This window comes from Lactuca virosa, chromosome 6, assembly GCF_052849685.1.
Source record: "Lactuca virosa cultivar CGN04683 chromosome 6, Lactuca_virosa_CGN04683_v6, whole genome shotgun sequence".
NCBI lineage: Eukaryota > Viridiplantae > Streptophyta > Magnoliopsida > Asterales > Asteraceae > Lactuca > Lactuca virosa.
The window spans coordinates 253231279-253247066 of NC_136431.1; the positions used below are offsets into that span (position 1 = coordinate 253231279).

At 36.5% G+C, this 15788-nt stretch overlaps 1 protein-coding gene across 1 annotated transcript; it reads right to left on the reverse strand.

The window, feature by feature from the left end:
- Window positions 1-5490: 5490 nt before the first annotated feature.
- On the reverse strand, window positions 5491-7825 carry LOC145119792 (formin-like protein (DUF1005)). Its single transcript, XM_079055534.1, has 2 exons — window positions 6891-7825; window positions 5491-6484 (listed from the first exon to the last, which is right to left on the reverse strand). The coding sequence occupies exons 1-2, from the start codon at window positions 7517-7519 to the stop codon at window positions 5773-5775; spliced, it is 1341 nt and encodes a 446-aa protein (XP_078911660.1). The 5' UTR covers window positions 7520-7825; the 3' UTR covers window positions 5491-5772.
- Window positions 7826-15788: the final 7963 nt, after the last annotated feature.

The window sequence follows — 15788 nt, forward strand, 5'->3', positions numbered from 1 at the left end:
AAGCTATATAAGCTAATAAGCAATTTTTTTTTTTGCAAACACCCCCTTAATGATATAAAACTTCTAAATCTTTTTCCTTTTCCCAAGCTTCTAGTGCATTACCTAGGCATATATATTGTAACGTCTCAAATTTCACGTCTAAAAATTTCTTTTAGATAATAGTTTTAACAGAAACCTTTGTAAGAAAATATTGTTAATTCATAACATCTCATAAAACATTGTGTCATAACGGAAAACCAAACTCATAAAACCGTAATAATGTCAGAGTACAATCCCAAGGAAAATCTCCTAATGCGGAACTGAGGCGTGTGTATGATGTGCAGCTACCGTGCCGGCTCCTTCCCTTCACTGAAGAGGTACCTGAAACAACACTGAAAACTGTAAGCACGAAGCTTAGTGAGTTCCCCCATAATACCACATACCATACACATATAATGAACAGCTAGGAGATACGGGCCTCGCCCACACTCATGGAGATACGGGCCTCGCCCACACTCCGCTAGCTGGGAGATACGGGCCTCGCCCACACTCCACTATCTCTGAGATACAGGCCTCGCCCACACTCAGCTACTAAACCATAACATACAAGTATCACACAGACAACGAGTATAAACAAGTCTATCATACAAGCATATATCATAATCAAACTTAACTATGAGATACGGGTTCTGCCCACACTCCAATACTAACATATCCTCTATACGGGCCGGCCTTGGTGCCTTAGACCCGTTCCTACTGGAAGGAAACTCACCTCGTAAGACTGACTGTTGGAAAGCTGCTCGGCAACTGTCTGGCTATTCCGGTAACTCCCCGGCTACATTTCCATAAAACACTCAATCAGACACCACTAACTAATCTTTGGGCAAAATGACTATTTTACCCCTGGTCAAAGTCAAGGTCAAAGTCCTTTTCCAGCTGTCCTGACTCGCCGAGTTGGGCCGCCAACTCGTCGAGTCCCTATCCTTTCCTTTATCCTGATCCGCGTCACTACTCGTCGAGTTTAGCAATGACTCGACGAGTTCTCCTTCTACATGAACACTAAATGGTCCTTCAACCGGCTCGCCGAGCCGTATGAACGACTCGTCGAGTTCGCCTTCATCAGATGAACTGCTAGGCAGCGAATCGCCGGGTTGTTGAACAACTCGTCGAGCTCGCCGTCATCCTAAGAAGGTCCAGTCCCGACTCGCCGAGTTGTATGAACAACTCGTCGAGTTCTTTGAAGATTGCCTTGGACTAGCCGAGTCTCAAGAACAGCTCGTCGAGTCCTATGAACTCCAGGTTCACCGCTAAGTCCCATACGTTGGGTCACTTCCCTAGGACCCTCTAAAACCCTTCTAACACTCAGCTGGGATCCTTCGCACCCTAACAGAAAAGGGCAGTCACGCCTCGGACTCGCCGAGTCGAGTTTGTCCAAGTCTTATTTCCTGATTTCCAGCGTACAACTCATGACCAAAAGATAGATCTAGGCTCCTACAATCGTTCTAGCACGTAAAGTTACAAACTTTACGTGCATGCATGGGACTTTGAGCCCAAAAGGTCCTAAAACAAGCTCTTGGGTTGCATGGAGTCTTTCTTGGGTGTAAAAGCACCCACTTTTTGCCTTGTGACCCCTCTAAGGACCTAGATCCGAAGCCTTGTCCCCAACCATGCTTGCATTCATGGTTGGCTACCTAAAATGGCTTATAAAAGCCCTAAGTATCCACAAAATGGGATCTAGCAAATAAACAAGCAAGTTAGCAACTTTATACCTTCTGAGGATTGAAAATGAAGCACAAACTCGAACCCCTCTGGTCTCCTCTTGTTTCCTCAAGCTCTTCTCCTTCCTTCTTAAGACTACCAACACCAAAATCCACCAAAATGACTTAGATTGCTTCAACAACGGCTAGGGTTTCAAAGGGAGCTTTCTGGGAGCATAGGGGACGTTGTGGCCGCAATAAAGTCGTTTAAATAGGGTGCAAATCCTCAGATTAGGGTTTTTGTCCGGACAGTACCTACTCGCCGAGTCCGGTCGCCGACTCGCCGAGTAGCTTATTAAACTCCCGCGTCCAAGATGCTCCTACTCGGCGAGTTGGACCTCAACTCGCCGAGTCCCAGGCTAAAATGCAAGATTACTTAGATAAAAATACATACCAGGAATCGGGTACTACATATATGGCTTAAAATTTTCAGAACGATAACTCTGGTGATCAAACATTTGTTTAAACATATACATCAATTTATAGATGTATATTATGTTGGTGATTTAATTTAGTATCACCTGATATTTTTGTGTAATTGGAACTGACATTTAAGCTAAAAAGTTTATTGTTTGAACTTTATATTATATGTTTGGGGGAATTGTAGAGTCCTAGACTCCTAGGGGCCCCTGGTGGGGTTTGGGGCAACGCACCAAAATGTCTTCAGAAATTTGAATTAGTTTCTTTATGGAAAAACCGAATTTTAGTTGGTGATTATGGTAAAATTGACACATCTCGTCAGTTTTGAAAACCATTAATTATGTCATTAAATTCGAGATTCTCCTAACTAATTTAGAAGATTAAACCCCAAATATGTCATGTATATATACGGCTCTTCCTTTCTTAGATCTTCTTCTTCTAAACGAAAACATAACTCTGACAATTTGGCTTGTGTTTCTGTGCCTAGAATCTATATACAAATTGATTTCACGATTCATATGTGAAAGTGCGGTGGTCATTTACATATATTTCCTAAAATATGAATTATAAAATAATAAGAGACAATGTTATATAATCTTTTTGGTGGAAAACCCTTATTCAAATAATCATCAAAAAGTGACTAGTTTGGACGAACCATTTCAAATGACCAATGAACTTGGACAATAGCTTAAGAAATAGTCCGAGGACTAAATCTATAATTTACTCTTTTACTAATCAAACTTTGTATGTTTTGATCATTTGGGGGTTGGAAAACAAAGTGCATAGGATCCGGTTTTAACATACCCGACCGTTCTTAAACAAATCCCTATGATCTACTCCCAACTTTCATGTAATCTTAATTTAACTTGCATGTAGATTATTAGGTCAATTTACACATGTTTAAAGATCTGATTTATTTATCTGTTTTTTCACATTTGATACTTTCGATATGATTTCATAGAGTCATAAAACATTTCTTTTGTAAATTTTGCAAACTCAAACATTCCGTATAAATATAATGTCTTCAAAGTTACAAAATCAAACAATTACTAAAAAGTATTAATTTCACAATTTGTGAGATCAAGTGAAAGTTTTCAGTTATTCTTAAAAATCAAAATTATAATTGTAATTTTCCAATGATATATTAAATTAGTTATATAATGCCAAAATATAAATTTCCATTTTTTAACTTTACATAAAATGTTCTCACAATAAAACAATTCGAATAATATTCAGATTACATTTTTTTATATCAAGCAATTAATAGTAAAATTCTGGAAAAATATCATTATTAAAAAGTTATTTTTAATTATTTAGATATTTAGGCCTCAAACACAACTGGGTGGGGCAACAGACCACTCATCCTGTATTTAAGTTGTATTTAATTTACTTATTTATTAACCGCATTTTTTGGTTTTCTTGATTATTCTTTTTAGTTCATTATTATTAAATATAATATTCAAATATCCTGCCTAACACTTTCTTTATTATTAGAAAGTTTGCTTTTTGTCAACTTTCAATATGATCGATTACTATATTAATTTATTTTGTTTATCTGAACTTTTGTCAAAAATTATTTGTTGACCTTTATATTATCATTATAAAAAAAATTTCTTGTTGGATGTTATTGTCACTTCAAAGCTTAACATAAGTTGTCCATGTTATTGTTTTTGGGTGAAAATCACATCTTAAACTAATTACAAAAACTTTCCGCATGATAGACAACAAAGAACGACTGAAAAGGTATATAAATGGTTATACTATAAAACTTATGTCATGGGTATTTAGATAATGTCGTGAAACATTTATAAATTAAAATCATCATTTTAATTTTATATTAGAATAAATAATATAAATCCTCGAAAATAATTTGAAAAAAAAGTACGAATATTAAAATATGCATAGCACGATGCCTACCACTATTTTGGGAGTTTGGTAATTTAATAAATGTTGAGACCCGTGCGAGGGATGTGTTCCAAATCAAATCTTCTTTTCCTTCCTTTTTTATTTTTTTATTTTTTTATTTTAGACAAATGTTTTACAGATTTTCAATAAGATTTTGCTTAAAATAGTTTTATCATATAAAAGGTATGTTTTGTATCATTTCTTTTTTTATTTGTGAATTATTTGGTAAGCTATAAATTAACGATATATTTTTTATTATTAATCGGCATGTTTTTTCTTAATTTATTGGATAATACATAAATATATAATTTAGACTTACATTTATGCGTAATGCATTGGGGATATCTAGGCCAATTCAAATTTATACAGATGTAACTTTCATTGCACTATAGTATTCCAATTTTAAAGGTACTCATTTGAGTTTTGACTATTAAAATCAACATTCATATTGATTATAAGAAAAACAAAAATATTTATTTGTTACTAAGAAAAGTCGTTCGTATTTTTAAAAGTGTTAGAAAAGACATCCATATATATACTTTTATTTAAAAAGAAATTTCTGATCGGATGAAATCAATTATTGGGTTTTTACAAGCTTTCATGAACAATTTTTTTCGAGATGACATATATGTGACAAATATTTGTCTATTTCAAGTAAGAAGATGAAATTTTAGGAACCAAGGAACCTTGAGGATGAAATTTTACTCTATTTCAAGTAAGAAGATGGTCATCTTGGACAAAGATCAACTAATGTATAAAGATTTTATGGGTGCCATAATTATCACGTAAAATTTCATCTTCTTACTGGAACTCCACAACTATAAAGTGAAATTTCATCTTCAAGGTTTTCTTCGTTTCTAAATCTTGTGAACAAAATAATAATAAAAATAAAATAACTACTCAATAAACCAAATTTTGCTTTTATAACATACATTTGCAACATAGATTTTACATTAATAAAATTGAACATGTAAAATCATTCACAATAATAAAGTTTATTCGTTAAACTTGTTCATGACACCTAAACACCAACTCCTCAATCCAAAAAAACTAAAAAAAAAAATCTCCACAATCACAATACCATAATTTTCCACAATAGGATGAATTCCATCAACTTATTAATAAAACCCATTAATTTATATTTATATTAATTTATTACTTTTTTGTATGAGTTGTTTCTGTAACAATTGATTGACAATCTATGTATTCCAATGTAATAGTACAAACTTAATTGAATTAAGTTTTAACTGAAAAGACTACCATACTAGAGAGTAAAGACAAAAGTATTAGAAATAAATAAATAAATAAGATAATACATTTGTAAAAAATTCTCTTTCGATTAACTATGAATGAATAAATGCTGAAGGTAACGCCATAAACCACCAGACATCATATGAAGTTGTCATTTACCATAATTCTCAACAAAAAATGATCAGTAGAAAAATACAAATTCATATTTGGCGAAATACAGTTTTGCTTCTGACTAAAAATCACCCAAAAGAGATTGAAAAATTACAAAAAAGCCACACCTAGTTAACAAAAAAACAACCGGTGCCAGTGCTAAACTGCTAGTACCACTCTCATTCTATACAAAACACATCTACTTCCTCTCAGTGTTAGTCCAATTTCCACCACTTTTCCAGACCTAAAATTACTAAATCCAGAAAAAAAAAACATTTTCTCTAAATCAAAAAAAAAAAAAAAAAACAGTTCATAGTTCTTGAGGCTGACATAGTTCCTTTCTCAGCTTTTGAGAGAAAAGCCTGCAGGCATCTATGCTCAGATCAATCGCCGCCGACAATGCCACAAACGCCGCTGCATCCTCCGTGCAATTCACATGCTGCACACTCACCTCCACCATCATCGCCTTCCCGCGCTTCCCTTCCCCCTCCACCGTTGCCGCCATCACAAACCCTTTGTAAGCACAGTACGGCCAAAGCCCGTACCCGAAATCCCCACTCCCTCTCGGACTACACACCGGAGACGCCATGTTTGATTTCCGACCACTACCACCGTTCCCCGCCCCCGCACCTAAATCGATCATAAACCTTCCACCTTTGTTCAAGCTTAATGTGGATTCAGCCAATACGATGCCGGCGGCGGCGGAGTCGGGGATCAGTTCGAATCTGTACCCAAGTCCGTCGTGAGCACCACGTTCGCGCCAGGCTTCAAGTCGGCCCCATGGCTTCCATGTTCCGTCGCCGGGACGGAGGATGAGCCAACAACCGGGGTTGGAGCGGCTGACTCGGTCGGAGCCTGGAGATGCGACGAATGGAGTTACCATGGATGCGGCGGCGACCGGCGACCCTGATAAATCGTGAACGGTGACTGACCATCCTTTTCTTTCTTTTCCTGGTCGTTCTCTGTCGCTTCCGAATGAACTCAGCCATTTCCGTGAACCACTGATGTCTGGTGGTAAAGATCTGTTGTACACAAATTGAAAAAAGAGAATTGATTAAATCCAGACGTGAAGCAAAGAACATTGCGTCTTAATTAAATAATACTTTCGAATTTTGTAATCTGAAATCTGAATCATATCTGATGAAATAAAGTTAGGGATCCCGTCTCGGAGGGGGGAAATTGCAGAGATTCTTCTTCAATTTAAGGTTTATCAACAGGAAAAGTATTATATTTATGTATTGCATTCAAATTTAAAAAAAAAAAAAAAAAAAAAGTTGAGCAACCATAACAATGTCAGAGATACATTATCGATTTAATTTCAATAAGCACTGTGTAATTAGAATCAAAATCCGACAAAGTTAAAAGAAGTAATCATGAATGCTTGAACCAATCGAAAGCGTAAAGCCCTAATGTACGAAGAAAAGGTACCTGGATCGCTGATTACGGTCACCGGCGGTGGTTGAACGGAAGCTGAACTTGCAAGTGAACACAGGCTGCCGGATATTACCCTGAATTTGAAAAACCTGCGGACTACACACCGGCTCACCGTCGAATTGGAAAACGAATCGCGGATCCGGCTCCGCTTTGACATTCAAATGGAACTGCGCGCTTGAAGAGCTTTTATTCGCATCTTTGCCGACGGTGACCCAACCATTGTGAAATACACAAGCCTTGCTCTCCGTTCCGGCGAGATTCAAAGGAACCGTCACTTCCGCTAACAGCTTACCGGAGCTCAAACCGCAACTACTCCCTCTCCGTCCAGTAAAAATCGATATTTTCAAGCTGAGTTTTCCGGCAAAAAGTGATTTAGCGACAAGCCTATCGAGATCAGACTTGCTCATATGAAAAGTAGCGGCTAGGGTTTGTACTTCAACATTCTGACTCTCCGGCGGCAAAAACGGAACCACCGCAGTGTAAACAGGAAAGTTCTTCAGCTTAATCTTACAAAAACACGGCGACGACGACGGGTGAATCACAGAGCGAGCAGCTTTCGACGCTACAGGTATCTTGAGAGCGAGATTGCCTACTGTAAGACGCACAAAAGGGCAAGGATCCATACTGTATTGTTGAAAATTGTTTTCGCCTTTCTCCGGCGATTCAACAGAAGTCGACGAAGAGGCGGCGGAATTTGGTGGAAAGATAGGGTTTAAGAAGCGGATGAAGAGAAGATTAAATCAACAACAACAGGCTGGATGTGGAGTAGGAAGAATGCATTGAGAAACGTGAAGGTGGTGATGGCCATGTTTGCAAAAGGAAAAAGCTCAGGCTTTTTATCCGGATGATCGATCTTCTTCGTGGTCGCAATCTTGTAACTGAAAATTATCAGTGCTTTTGTTCCTCTTTCAAAGGTTTAAATGTACGGAAAAATCGTGAGTGTGAGGGAGAAGATCAGAGGAAGGAACTTTTGCAAGTTTGATCCTTGTATTATGTGTTAGTTGTCTACTTTTGCACTTAATTTTCATTTCAACTTTATTCTTAGCCCCTTACCTTTTTATGTTTATATTCTTGGACTTCATACCAGTACACTTTCTTGTTTGTTACTTCATCTTTTCGTTTTATGTTGTTTTTAAAAGTTCAATGAATCCTATTTACAAAATAATAATTAAATTATGTATTTTTTATGTTTAATCATTGAAATCTATTAATAATATTGGTAGTTTTATTATGTAGTTTAGGTTTTTTTTTGGTACTTATACGTGTCTTTATTGAATTGTACGTTAAATCAAGATAAAATCACATTAACCTTCTTGGCGTTTGACTTTAATGTATGTTTTATCCAAGATTGTAGAACTCGTTATTTTGTACATGTACGTCCGATTGCTGAGTAACGAGTACTCGGAGAATATTCGGATTCGGTAAATCATGTAGAAATATTTTTAGAGAAATTAATATCTAAATCATAAGTTAAAATTATAATTTGATTGAAATATATAACAAAATTAGATACATGTGAATGCATTAACACTGAAAAGCACACATTGGTCGCATTTCATAAATAATTACTGAAAATTTAAAATATATATGTCATAACATTTGTGTATCTTAAATAATAAATCATTAAGTATAGGGTAAATTACACGAATGGTTCCTGTGGTTTGGGGTAATCTGTGTAGTTGGTCCCTAAAAAGAATTTTAAACTCGGACGGTCCCTATTGTTTGGTTTTATTGCGTCTTTGGTCCCAACCACTCGTAAAAAAACTTTTTTGCCCTTACTGTTATTTTTTTATATTTTAAATTCATTTTAATAATTATATATTATTTTCACTATTTATATTATTATTATTATTGAAAAACATAATCAGATTACCTCCTTCTCCAATCCAACCCACCCTCTCACTCATCCCTTCGTTCACATCTTCTTTCGGTAATCCTCCACCCAACCATCATCAACCTCTTTCTCTTCTTCAGTAAGACTGTTGTAAGACCTCCACCAGAAATAAACATCGAAGAAACCAGGAAAAGAAACCGACAAATCTGAAGCAAATGTGGAAATCAAACCTGAAGAAAATCGTCGGAGAAATCATATCGGGAAAACCTTACAGAAACCAGATCGCCGGAGAAGGTGGAGGATGTCGGAGAAAGTAGAGAGTCTGACGGGTGTCCTTCTATTTTAGCCCCACCGTCGTCGCTCACCCCACCCATTTATCCCTTACTATCGAAACTTTATATCAAAAACCCTAACATCATTATCTTTCCATTGAAACCGGTGATTCATAGGGTGAAGGCACCGTTGAAACCCCCCTCCCCCCCCCCCATTGAAATCGTCGGTGTTTGAAGTGAACTATAGTCACCCCAGCCGTTGACATTTTTATTAGAAACCATGTGAATCGAAGCTTCCGTTGATTTTTACACCTTGTTTGAAAATCATTTCAACAACCACATGAATCGGATTTTGATTTTGATTTTCATCTTGATCATTTGATTTTGTTTTAATTATCATCAAATCCAGTTTTGATTAACATCGATTTTGGTTTTCATTTCCTTCGGGTTTGATTTTCATTTTCACAGGTTTGACTTTGATATTCATCGTCTTTAGTTTTGATTTTAATTTCAAGTTTGAATTTTGGTTTTGGTTAGATTTGCGTTGTTAGGTTTGTCAGGGATGAAATGGATGAGGTATCACTAGATCTTTTAACATAGAGGCAAGAAGACGAGTTGGTTGTGTTGGTCTGTTACCTACCTTTTTCAGGTGCCAGAGGACTGTAGAGGTTGTCGAAGGATCTGTGGAGGTTGTCGGAAGACTTGTCCATGACTTTTACGTTTTCATTGATAAGAGAGAGAGAGAGAGAGAGAGAGAGAGAGAGAGAGAGAAAGAACAGTGGGATAGGTATGAATCGGTGAAGCTATGGTGGGTGGGAATTTTTATATTTTAGAACTATAAATTATAAATAATAAATAATAAATAATAAATAAACAAATTAAAAAAGAAATTGATAAGGGTAAAAAAGTCATTTTATGTCAAATAGGGACTAACGACGCAACAAAAACAAACAATAGGGACCTTCCGAGTTAAAAATTCTTCTTAGGGACCAACTACGCAGATTACCCCAAACCACAGGGACCATTCGTGTAATTTACCCTTAAGTATATTATACATATTAATCACCGAGTTTGCTGAGTTTTACAACGCTTCAATAAGAGGTCGAGTAAGGAGTACTCGACCGACTAATCGGCCAACTCGGCGAGTTTTACAACACTGATTTTGTCTATTTTTTTTTGTTTTTTACTTGTACCATCCATTTGTTATATTTTTGTCATGGATTTCTTCTCTATCAAACTTGAAATTACCATATTAATATTTTCTATATTACCCGTTTTCTATATTTTTCCTATTTGTTTTTTTAGAATGTAAAAAAAATGACACACAAAACTAGTACATATCTTTATCCCCTTTCTTGTAAGTTTTGAACCCTAAATCGTGGAACTCAAAATCTGCCAGCCACCATAATCGGAGAGTCGCCTCCGACAGCTTGTCATCCTAATCATCGCATGAACCAATTTCAATCCTTTAGAACCAATCAAACCCATTTCATGAAGAAAATATAGGGGTTAGGAGTGATGTCATGCTTCAACAACTTGAACCCTTGAGAATAAAATTACGTCATCATATATGGTATTTGAAAATGTGCATTTTGATGGATCTATGAATTTTGACTCTTTTTCATACTATCTTTGCATATCTTGATGATCTCTTTCAAATCTACACATATCCTCTTTATACCCTTGACACAGAAACATAGAGAGGGTTGGGGTTAAATTTTCATTTTAAAGCATGATTTCAAATTTGATTTTCAGGTTTTAGGTTTAAGGTTTGATTTCAGGTTTTGATTTTAGGTTCAAGGTTTGATTTAGGTTTGGTTTCACTTTGTTTGGTATTTACGTTGAGTAATGGTGTTTGTCATAGGTAAACGGTGACGCTGATGGTGGTTACTGGAGGTGAATGGCGGTGCAAGTCGTGGTTACTGAATATGAGCGACGATGTGATTAAAAGTTGGTGGTTGTCGAATCATTTAACAAATAAGGGTGTAGATAGTGGTTACCATAACTATAATGAACTTACAAATCACATTTATAACCTAATCAAGTCATTACTTTCATCTATCAAAGCTCGTGGATCAACTGTTCATTATTATAGGGCTCATACGCTTCAAACAACTTATAAACTAGATTTCAAGGAACATTAAATGATGTTGTTGATAGTGACTAATTATCAAGAATAAACCTAAAAACTCAAACTAATATTAAAATGATCTTATGATTTCATATTTATAATAGAATCCAACCTCTACATATTAAAATGGGAAAAATAACTAGATTGTTACATCCTTATGCTCATATTGGTGATTATATCACCAAGCCTCGAAGAGAGCTTCAATCCAGCAGCAACCCATATCTATTGTGACATCCCCAAATTAACGGTATTTTTAAAATTTTTATTTATGCTTATTTAAAAATCAGAGTATCCATTTTAAAGAATAATATTGCGGAATTTGTTCCCAGAAAACATGATAAATATATTATCAAAGCATTTCTGAATAAATCTATTTTGTTTATATTAAAACATTGGGATGTCATCGTCAATACAGAAACATAAGCATAAACAGACCTTACATTCATTCACACTAATGATTTACATCTCCTTTAATCTCTCAGTGTAATGTGTCCTTGTATCGATACCTGTGATCCAAATGAACTGAGTGGGTCACGTTGGGAAACCTAGTGAGTACAAAGGATTTCAATCCCATAATGTTATATATATATATATATATATGTGTGTGTGTGTGTGTGTGTGTTTTAGAACTCACAATATATACAATTTCACCTCATATAAGCAGTTTCACCCCACCTCGTCGCTCCTCACAACGATACGAACTATACTCTTGGATCTAAAATTAACCTCTTTACCTAATCCATACTCCCGGATTAGGTATGTCTAATCCATACTCTCGGATCAATAGTTATGCCCATTCTATACTCTCGGACTAGGGACAATTGACTATGTCTAATCCATGCTCCCGGATTAATGACAAATAACTATGTCCTCTCCATACTTTCGGACTAAGGACAAATGACTATGTCTAATCCATGCACTCGGATCAATGACAAATCTTAAAGTTCGACCCTCCGTGTATATCTCACCCACACTCATAAGGAGATACTACCCGATATCCATTTCAATTAATTTAGGTTTGTTCTTTTATCAATACTTGTATTAAAATAATGTTCATGAAAGGGACTATGCACCCACTTGTCAAAGTGATGATTCCAAACTCGGGCAGCGCTCCGCTTGTAACAATTCTATTTTCCTTCGACGAAACATAGTATCATTACCGCTAGATTTTAGTCTAATAATTATCGCGACTATTTACGAGCGGTATTGTTTTATAAGTGTTAAACAATACTTTTCAACTACTATGTACAAACAGGGGCCAGACATAAAACACCGGAGGGCAGGACCATTTTGGCATTAAGTTGTTCTGAAATCCAACAACCTTATGCGGCCCTTCAAACCAGATTCCCTATACTGCGAGTAGTTAAAAGATATTATAATAACACTTTGTATATTATATTTTATAATACATATATTTTTTATAGGTTCATAATAACGATATTGAACTTAAACATAAGCTATACTTAAAGTAGGGTAAGCATAACTCAGTTACTAGGAGGTTTGGCTAGGAACCGAGCTTCGCGGGGGCAGAACTTCTGAGCCGAAATCTCTTCTTCTCGAAGCCTTCTAGCGCTCCGGGACTTTCCTCTTAGCACTTGGGAAGTATTAGGGATTGGGAGGGGTTTAGAGATATGTTTGAGAGAGAAAGAAAGGTTGAGGTGTGAAGAATTGAGGAGAACCACGCACCTATTTATAGGAGTTGGCTTCGGACTACGATGGGCGTACTCCTCGGAGTACGCTGCACGTACTCAGTACACTGTGCGTACAAGAGGGAAGCTGCCAGCTCCACATGCGAGATAGTGGGGAGAAAGCAAGGGCTGAGATTAAGTCACATCACCCTCCTTCACATCAGCCTATTCCCGACTTCTAAATTCCGTAACTTTCGCATACGAGCTCCGTTTTCGGCGTTCTTTATATTCACGCGTAGATGGAGATGTAATCTACAACTTTCGTTTAGACTCTGTCGGCTAATTCTGACTTTATTTTTAAAGTTATATTTTAACAGACTTAGACAGTTAAAATCCGTTAAAAATTCATAACTTTGTCTTCCGACGTCCGTTTTCGTCTGTCTTTATATTTTTAAGTTATTATTAACGTGATCTTCAATTCTCATTTAGATTGTGTTGGCTAAAAATCGATCGATCTAAAATTCGAATTTCGGGTTGTGTACTGCTATGCTAAATCTTAGAAAATCATAACTTCCTCATACGAAGTCAGATTTAGACGTTCTTTTTATACACGCTTTCGGTTTAACGTATACTACAACTTTGGTTCAGATTGCTAAGACTAAAAAGTAATTTATCAAAAATTCACTTTTTACGTTACGCGGTGTTGTGCCGGTTTACCCATAAAACTTCGACATGTCATAACTTCTTCATTATAACTCGGATTTCAGCGTTATTTATATGTTCGGAACCCTTGTGACATATACTATAGCTTGGTTAAGATTATTTATTCTAAATAATCTTCTATAAAAAAAGTTATTTTTGACGCTTATTGTCTCTAAATTGACTACCCGAATATGCGGGCGTTACATCTATGCTACCAAAATCAACACATTCTCTCTATAAACCACTCTCAAAGTCAATCTCCGATGATAGTGAAGAGAGAAGACAAACTTAATATTTTAAACTTTGACTACTTGTCACATAGAGTCCCTTCATTTCTTATTTTCCTTATTTGACTACAAAGTGATACCAAATTATGACTAGTTATTTTTATACCTAGTTTATTAACAAAGTAAGTAGTAAAATAGGTTAAGTAACTTGAACATGTTTTTTTTTCTAATTTTTCTTAATTTAACCCAATCAATCTTAATTTCCTAAACTTTGTCTCACTTTAAATAATTAATTTAATGAATTCATTTGTAATATCCCGATGTCAAAGTCATTTCAATTTCAACCCTATGTTTGAATAATATTGTATTCTAGCCCTTGGGTTTGAAAGGATTTCAAAATGGCCAATAGTGGCAATATGGTAATTCTATCCAGGAGCAGTACGTTTAGCGTACGTTGTGTACGCTAGGCGTACTAGGGCGCGCCCTAGTACGCTGGACGTACACCTCGTACACGGGGTGTACGTGAAGAATATGCAAACCCTAATTTTTATGGTTTGGTCTATATTTAAACACCATTATAGCTTTATTTCTCATTCCTTCATCATACTCCCTCTGTGAAAAACGACCCCAAGAAAACCCTAAGTGAGAAGAGTTCATTTTGAGCCCATTGAATTGTTTTGGTGGTGTTCTTGAAGAAGAATAAGGTGGTGAGAAGAGCTTGGAACTTGAAACCATCTTGGATATGAGTTTATCTTCTTGTTAGCAACCTACATGAGGTATAAAGTTCGCAACTTGATCACTCCTTCTCGTAGATCTAGACATTTCTTCATTTTGGGCACTTTTGGTCCCAAGTATGGTGATTCTTGAGCATGGCATGTTCTTGACCCAATAGGTCATCCGTTCAGACCTTATGAGGGGTCTTAAGTCATAAAAATGTGGTATTGATGGTTAGTTTTGCTCCATGCATGCTATAGAAGGTCTTAAGGCATTAAGACGTTGAGATTTTGTGTATTAAGCACTTAATGGGCATGCAAAGTCATAAAGTTGGAAACTTTATGACTCTGAAGGGTATTTTGGCTTTGGATCTGACTTTGGACGTGAAGATTTGGAGTATTAAGCTCTTAATGGGAAAAAGGTTGAACTGGCGCGTACGTTGGGCGTACCAAGTGGTACGTTGTGCGTACATGATCAGCGTCCTGTAATATGGTCAAGCACCGAGTACGCCCCACGTACAGAAGAGTACGCCCAACATACTCGGCTGGGTCGACTCGGTCGGGTTGGCTCGGTTGGGTTGACTCGGCTAGGTGTTGACTTGACTTCTGATTGTTAACCAAGTTTGACCAAGGGCATTTTGGGGAAAATATTATTAATGCATAATGTTTTGACATTTAGGTTTTGGGTTGAGCCAGTATTTGGGAGCAGAGTATTGATCAGCTATTCGTCAGATTGTGAGGTGAATTTTCCTCATTGTACTTGTGGGTTGAAGGCACAAAGGCCGACCGATTGGATTTATATCTTCTTATACATTCATTTACGATATGCTGAGTATGGGATAGATCTGTATGATTATATGATAGTTGCTAATATGCGTAGACCGGTAGATCTGTAGGACTACCTGTGATTTCTGGGTGCATGATTGTCTGTTTGTTATCTGTTATATGTCGATGTATTATGTTAGGTTGAGACTTTACTATTATGTGGTGAGTCAACAGACCGGGGGTACTCCAGTCCGATGACTGAGTGGACCCGAGGGTATTCTAGTCCGATGACTGAATTGGCCCGTTGTATGTTGGTATTCCAATCTGATGACTGAGTGGACGTGTTGTATGTTGGCATTCCAGTCTGGTGACTGATTGGGCCAGAGGTAATCCAGCTCGGTGGCTGTGGACCCGTGGGTATTCCAGTCAGATGACTGATTGGACCCAACATGCTTGTTTATATATGATATGTGTTTTATGTGCTGCTACTTTGGTGGAACTCACTAAGCGTTGGTTTATAGTTTTAATTTTGTTTTAGGTACTTCAGAGGACTGTAACAAGGCGAAGACATGATTGTACACATCATGATTTATATATTGTTGATCTTGGGAGACTTTGTT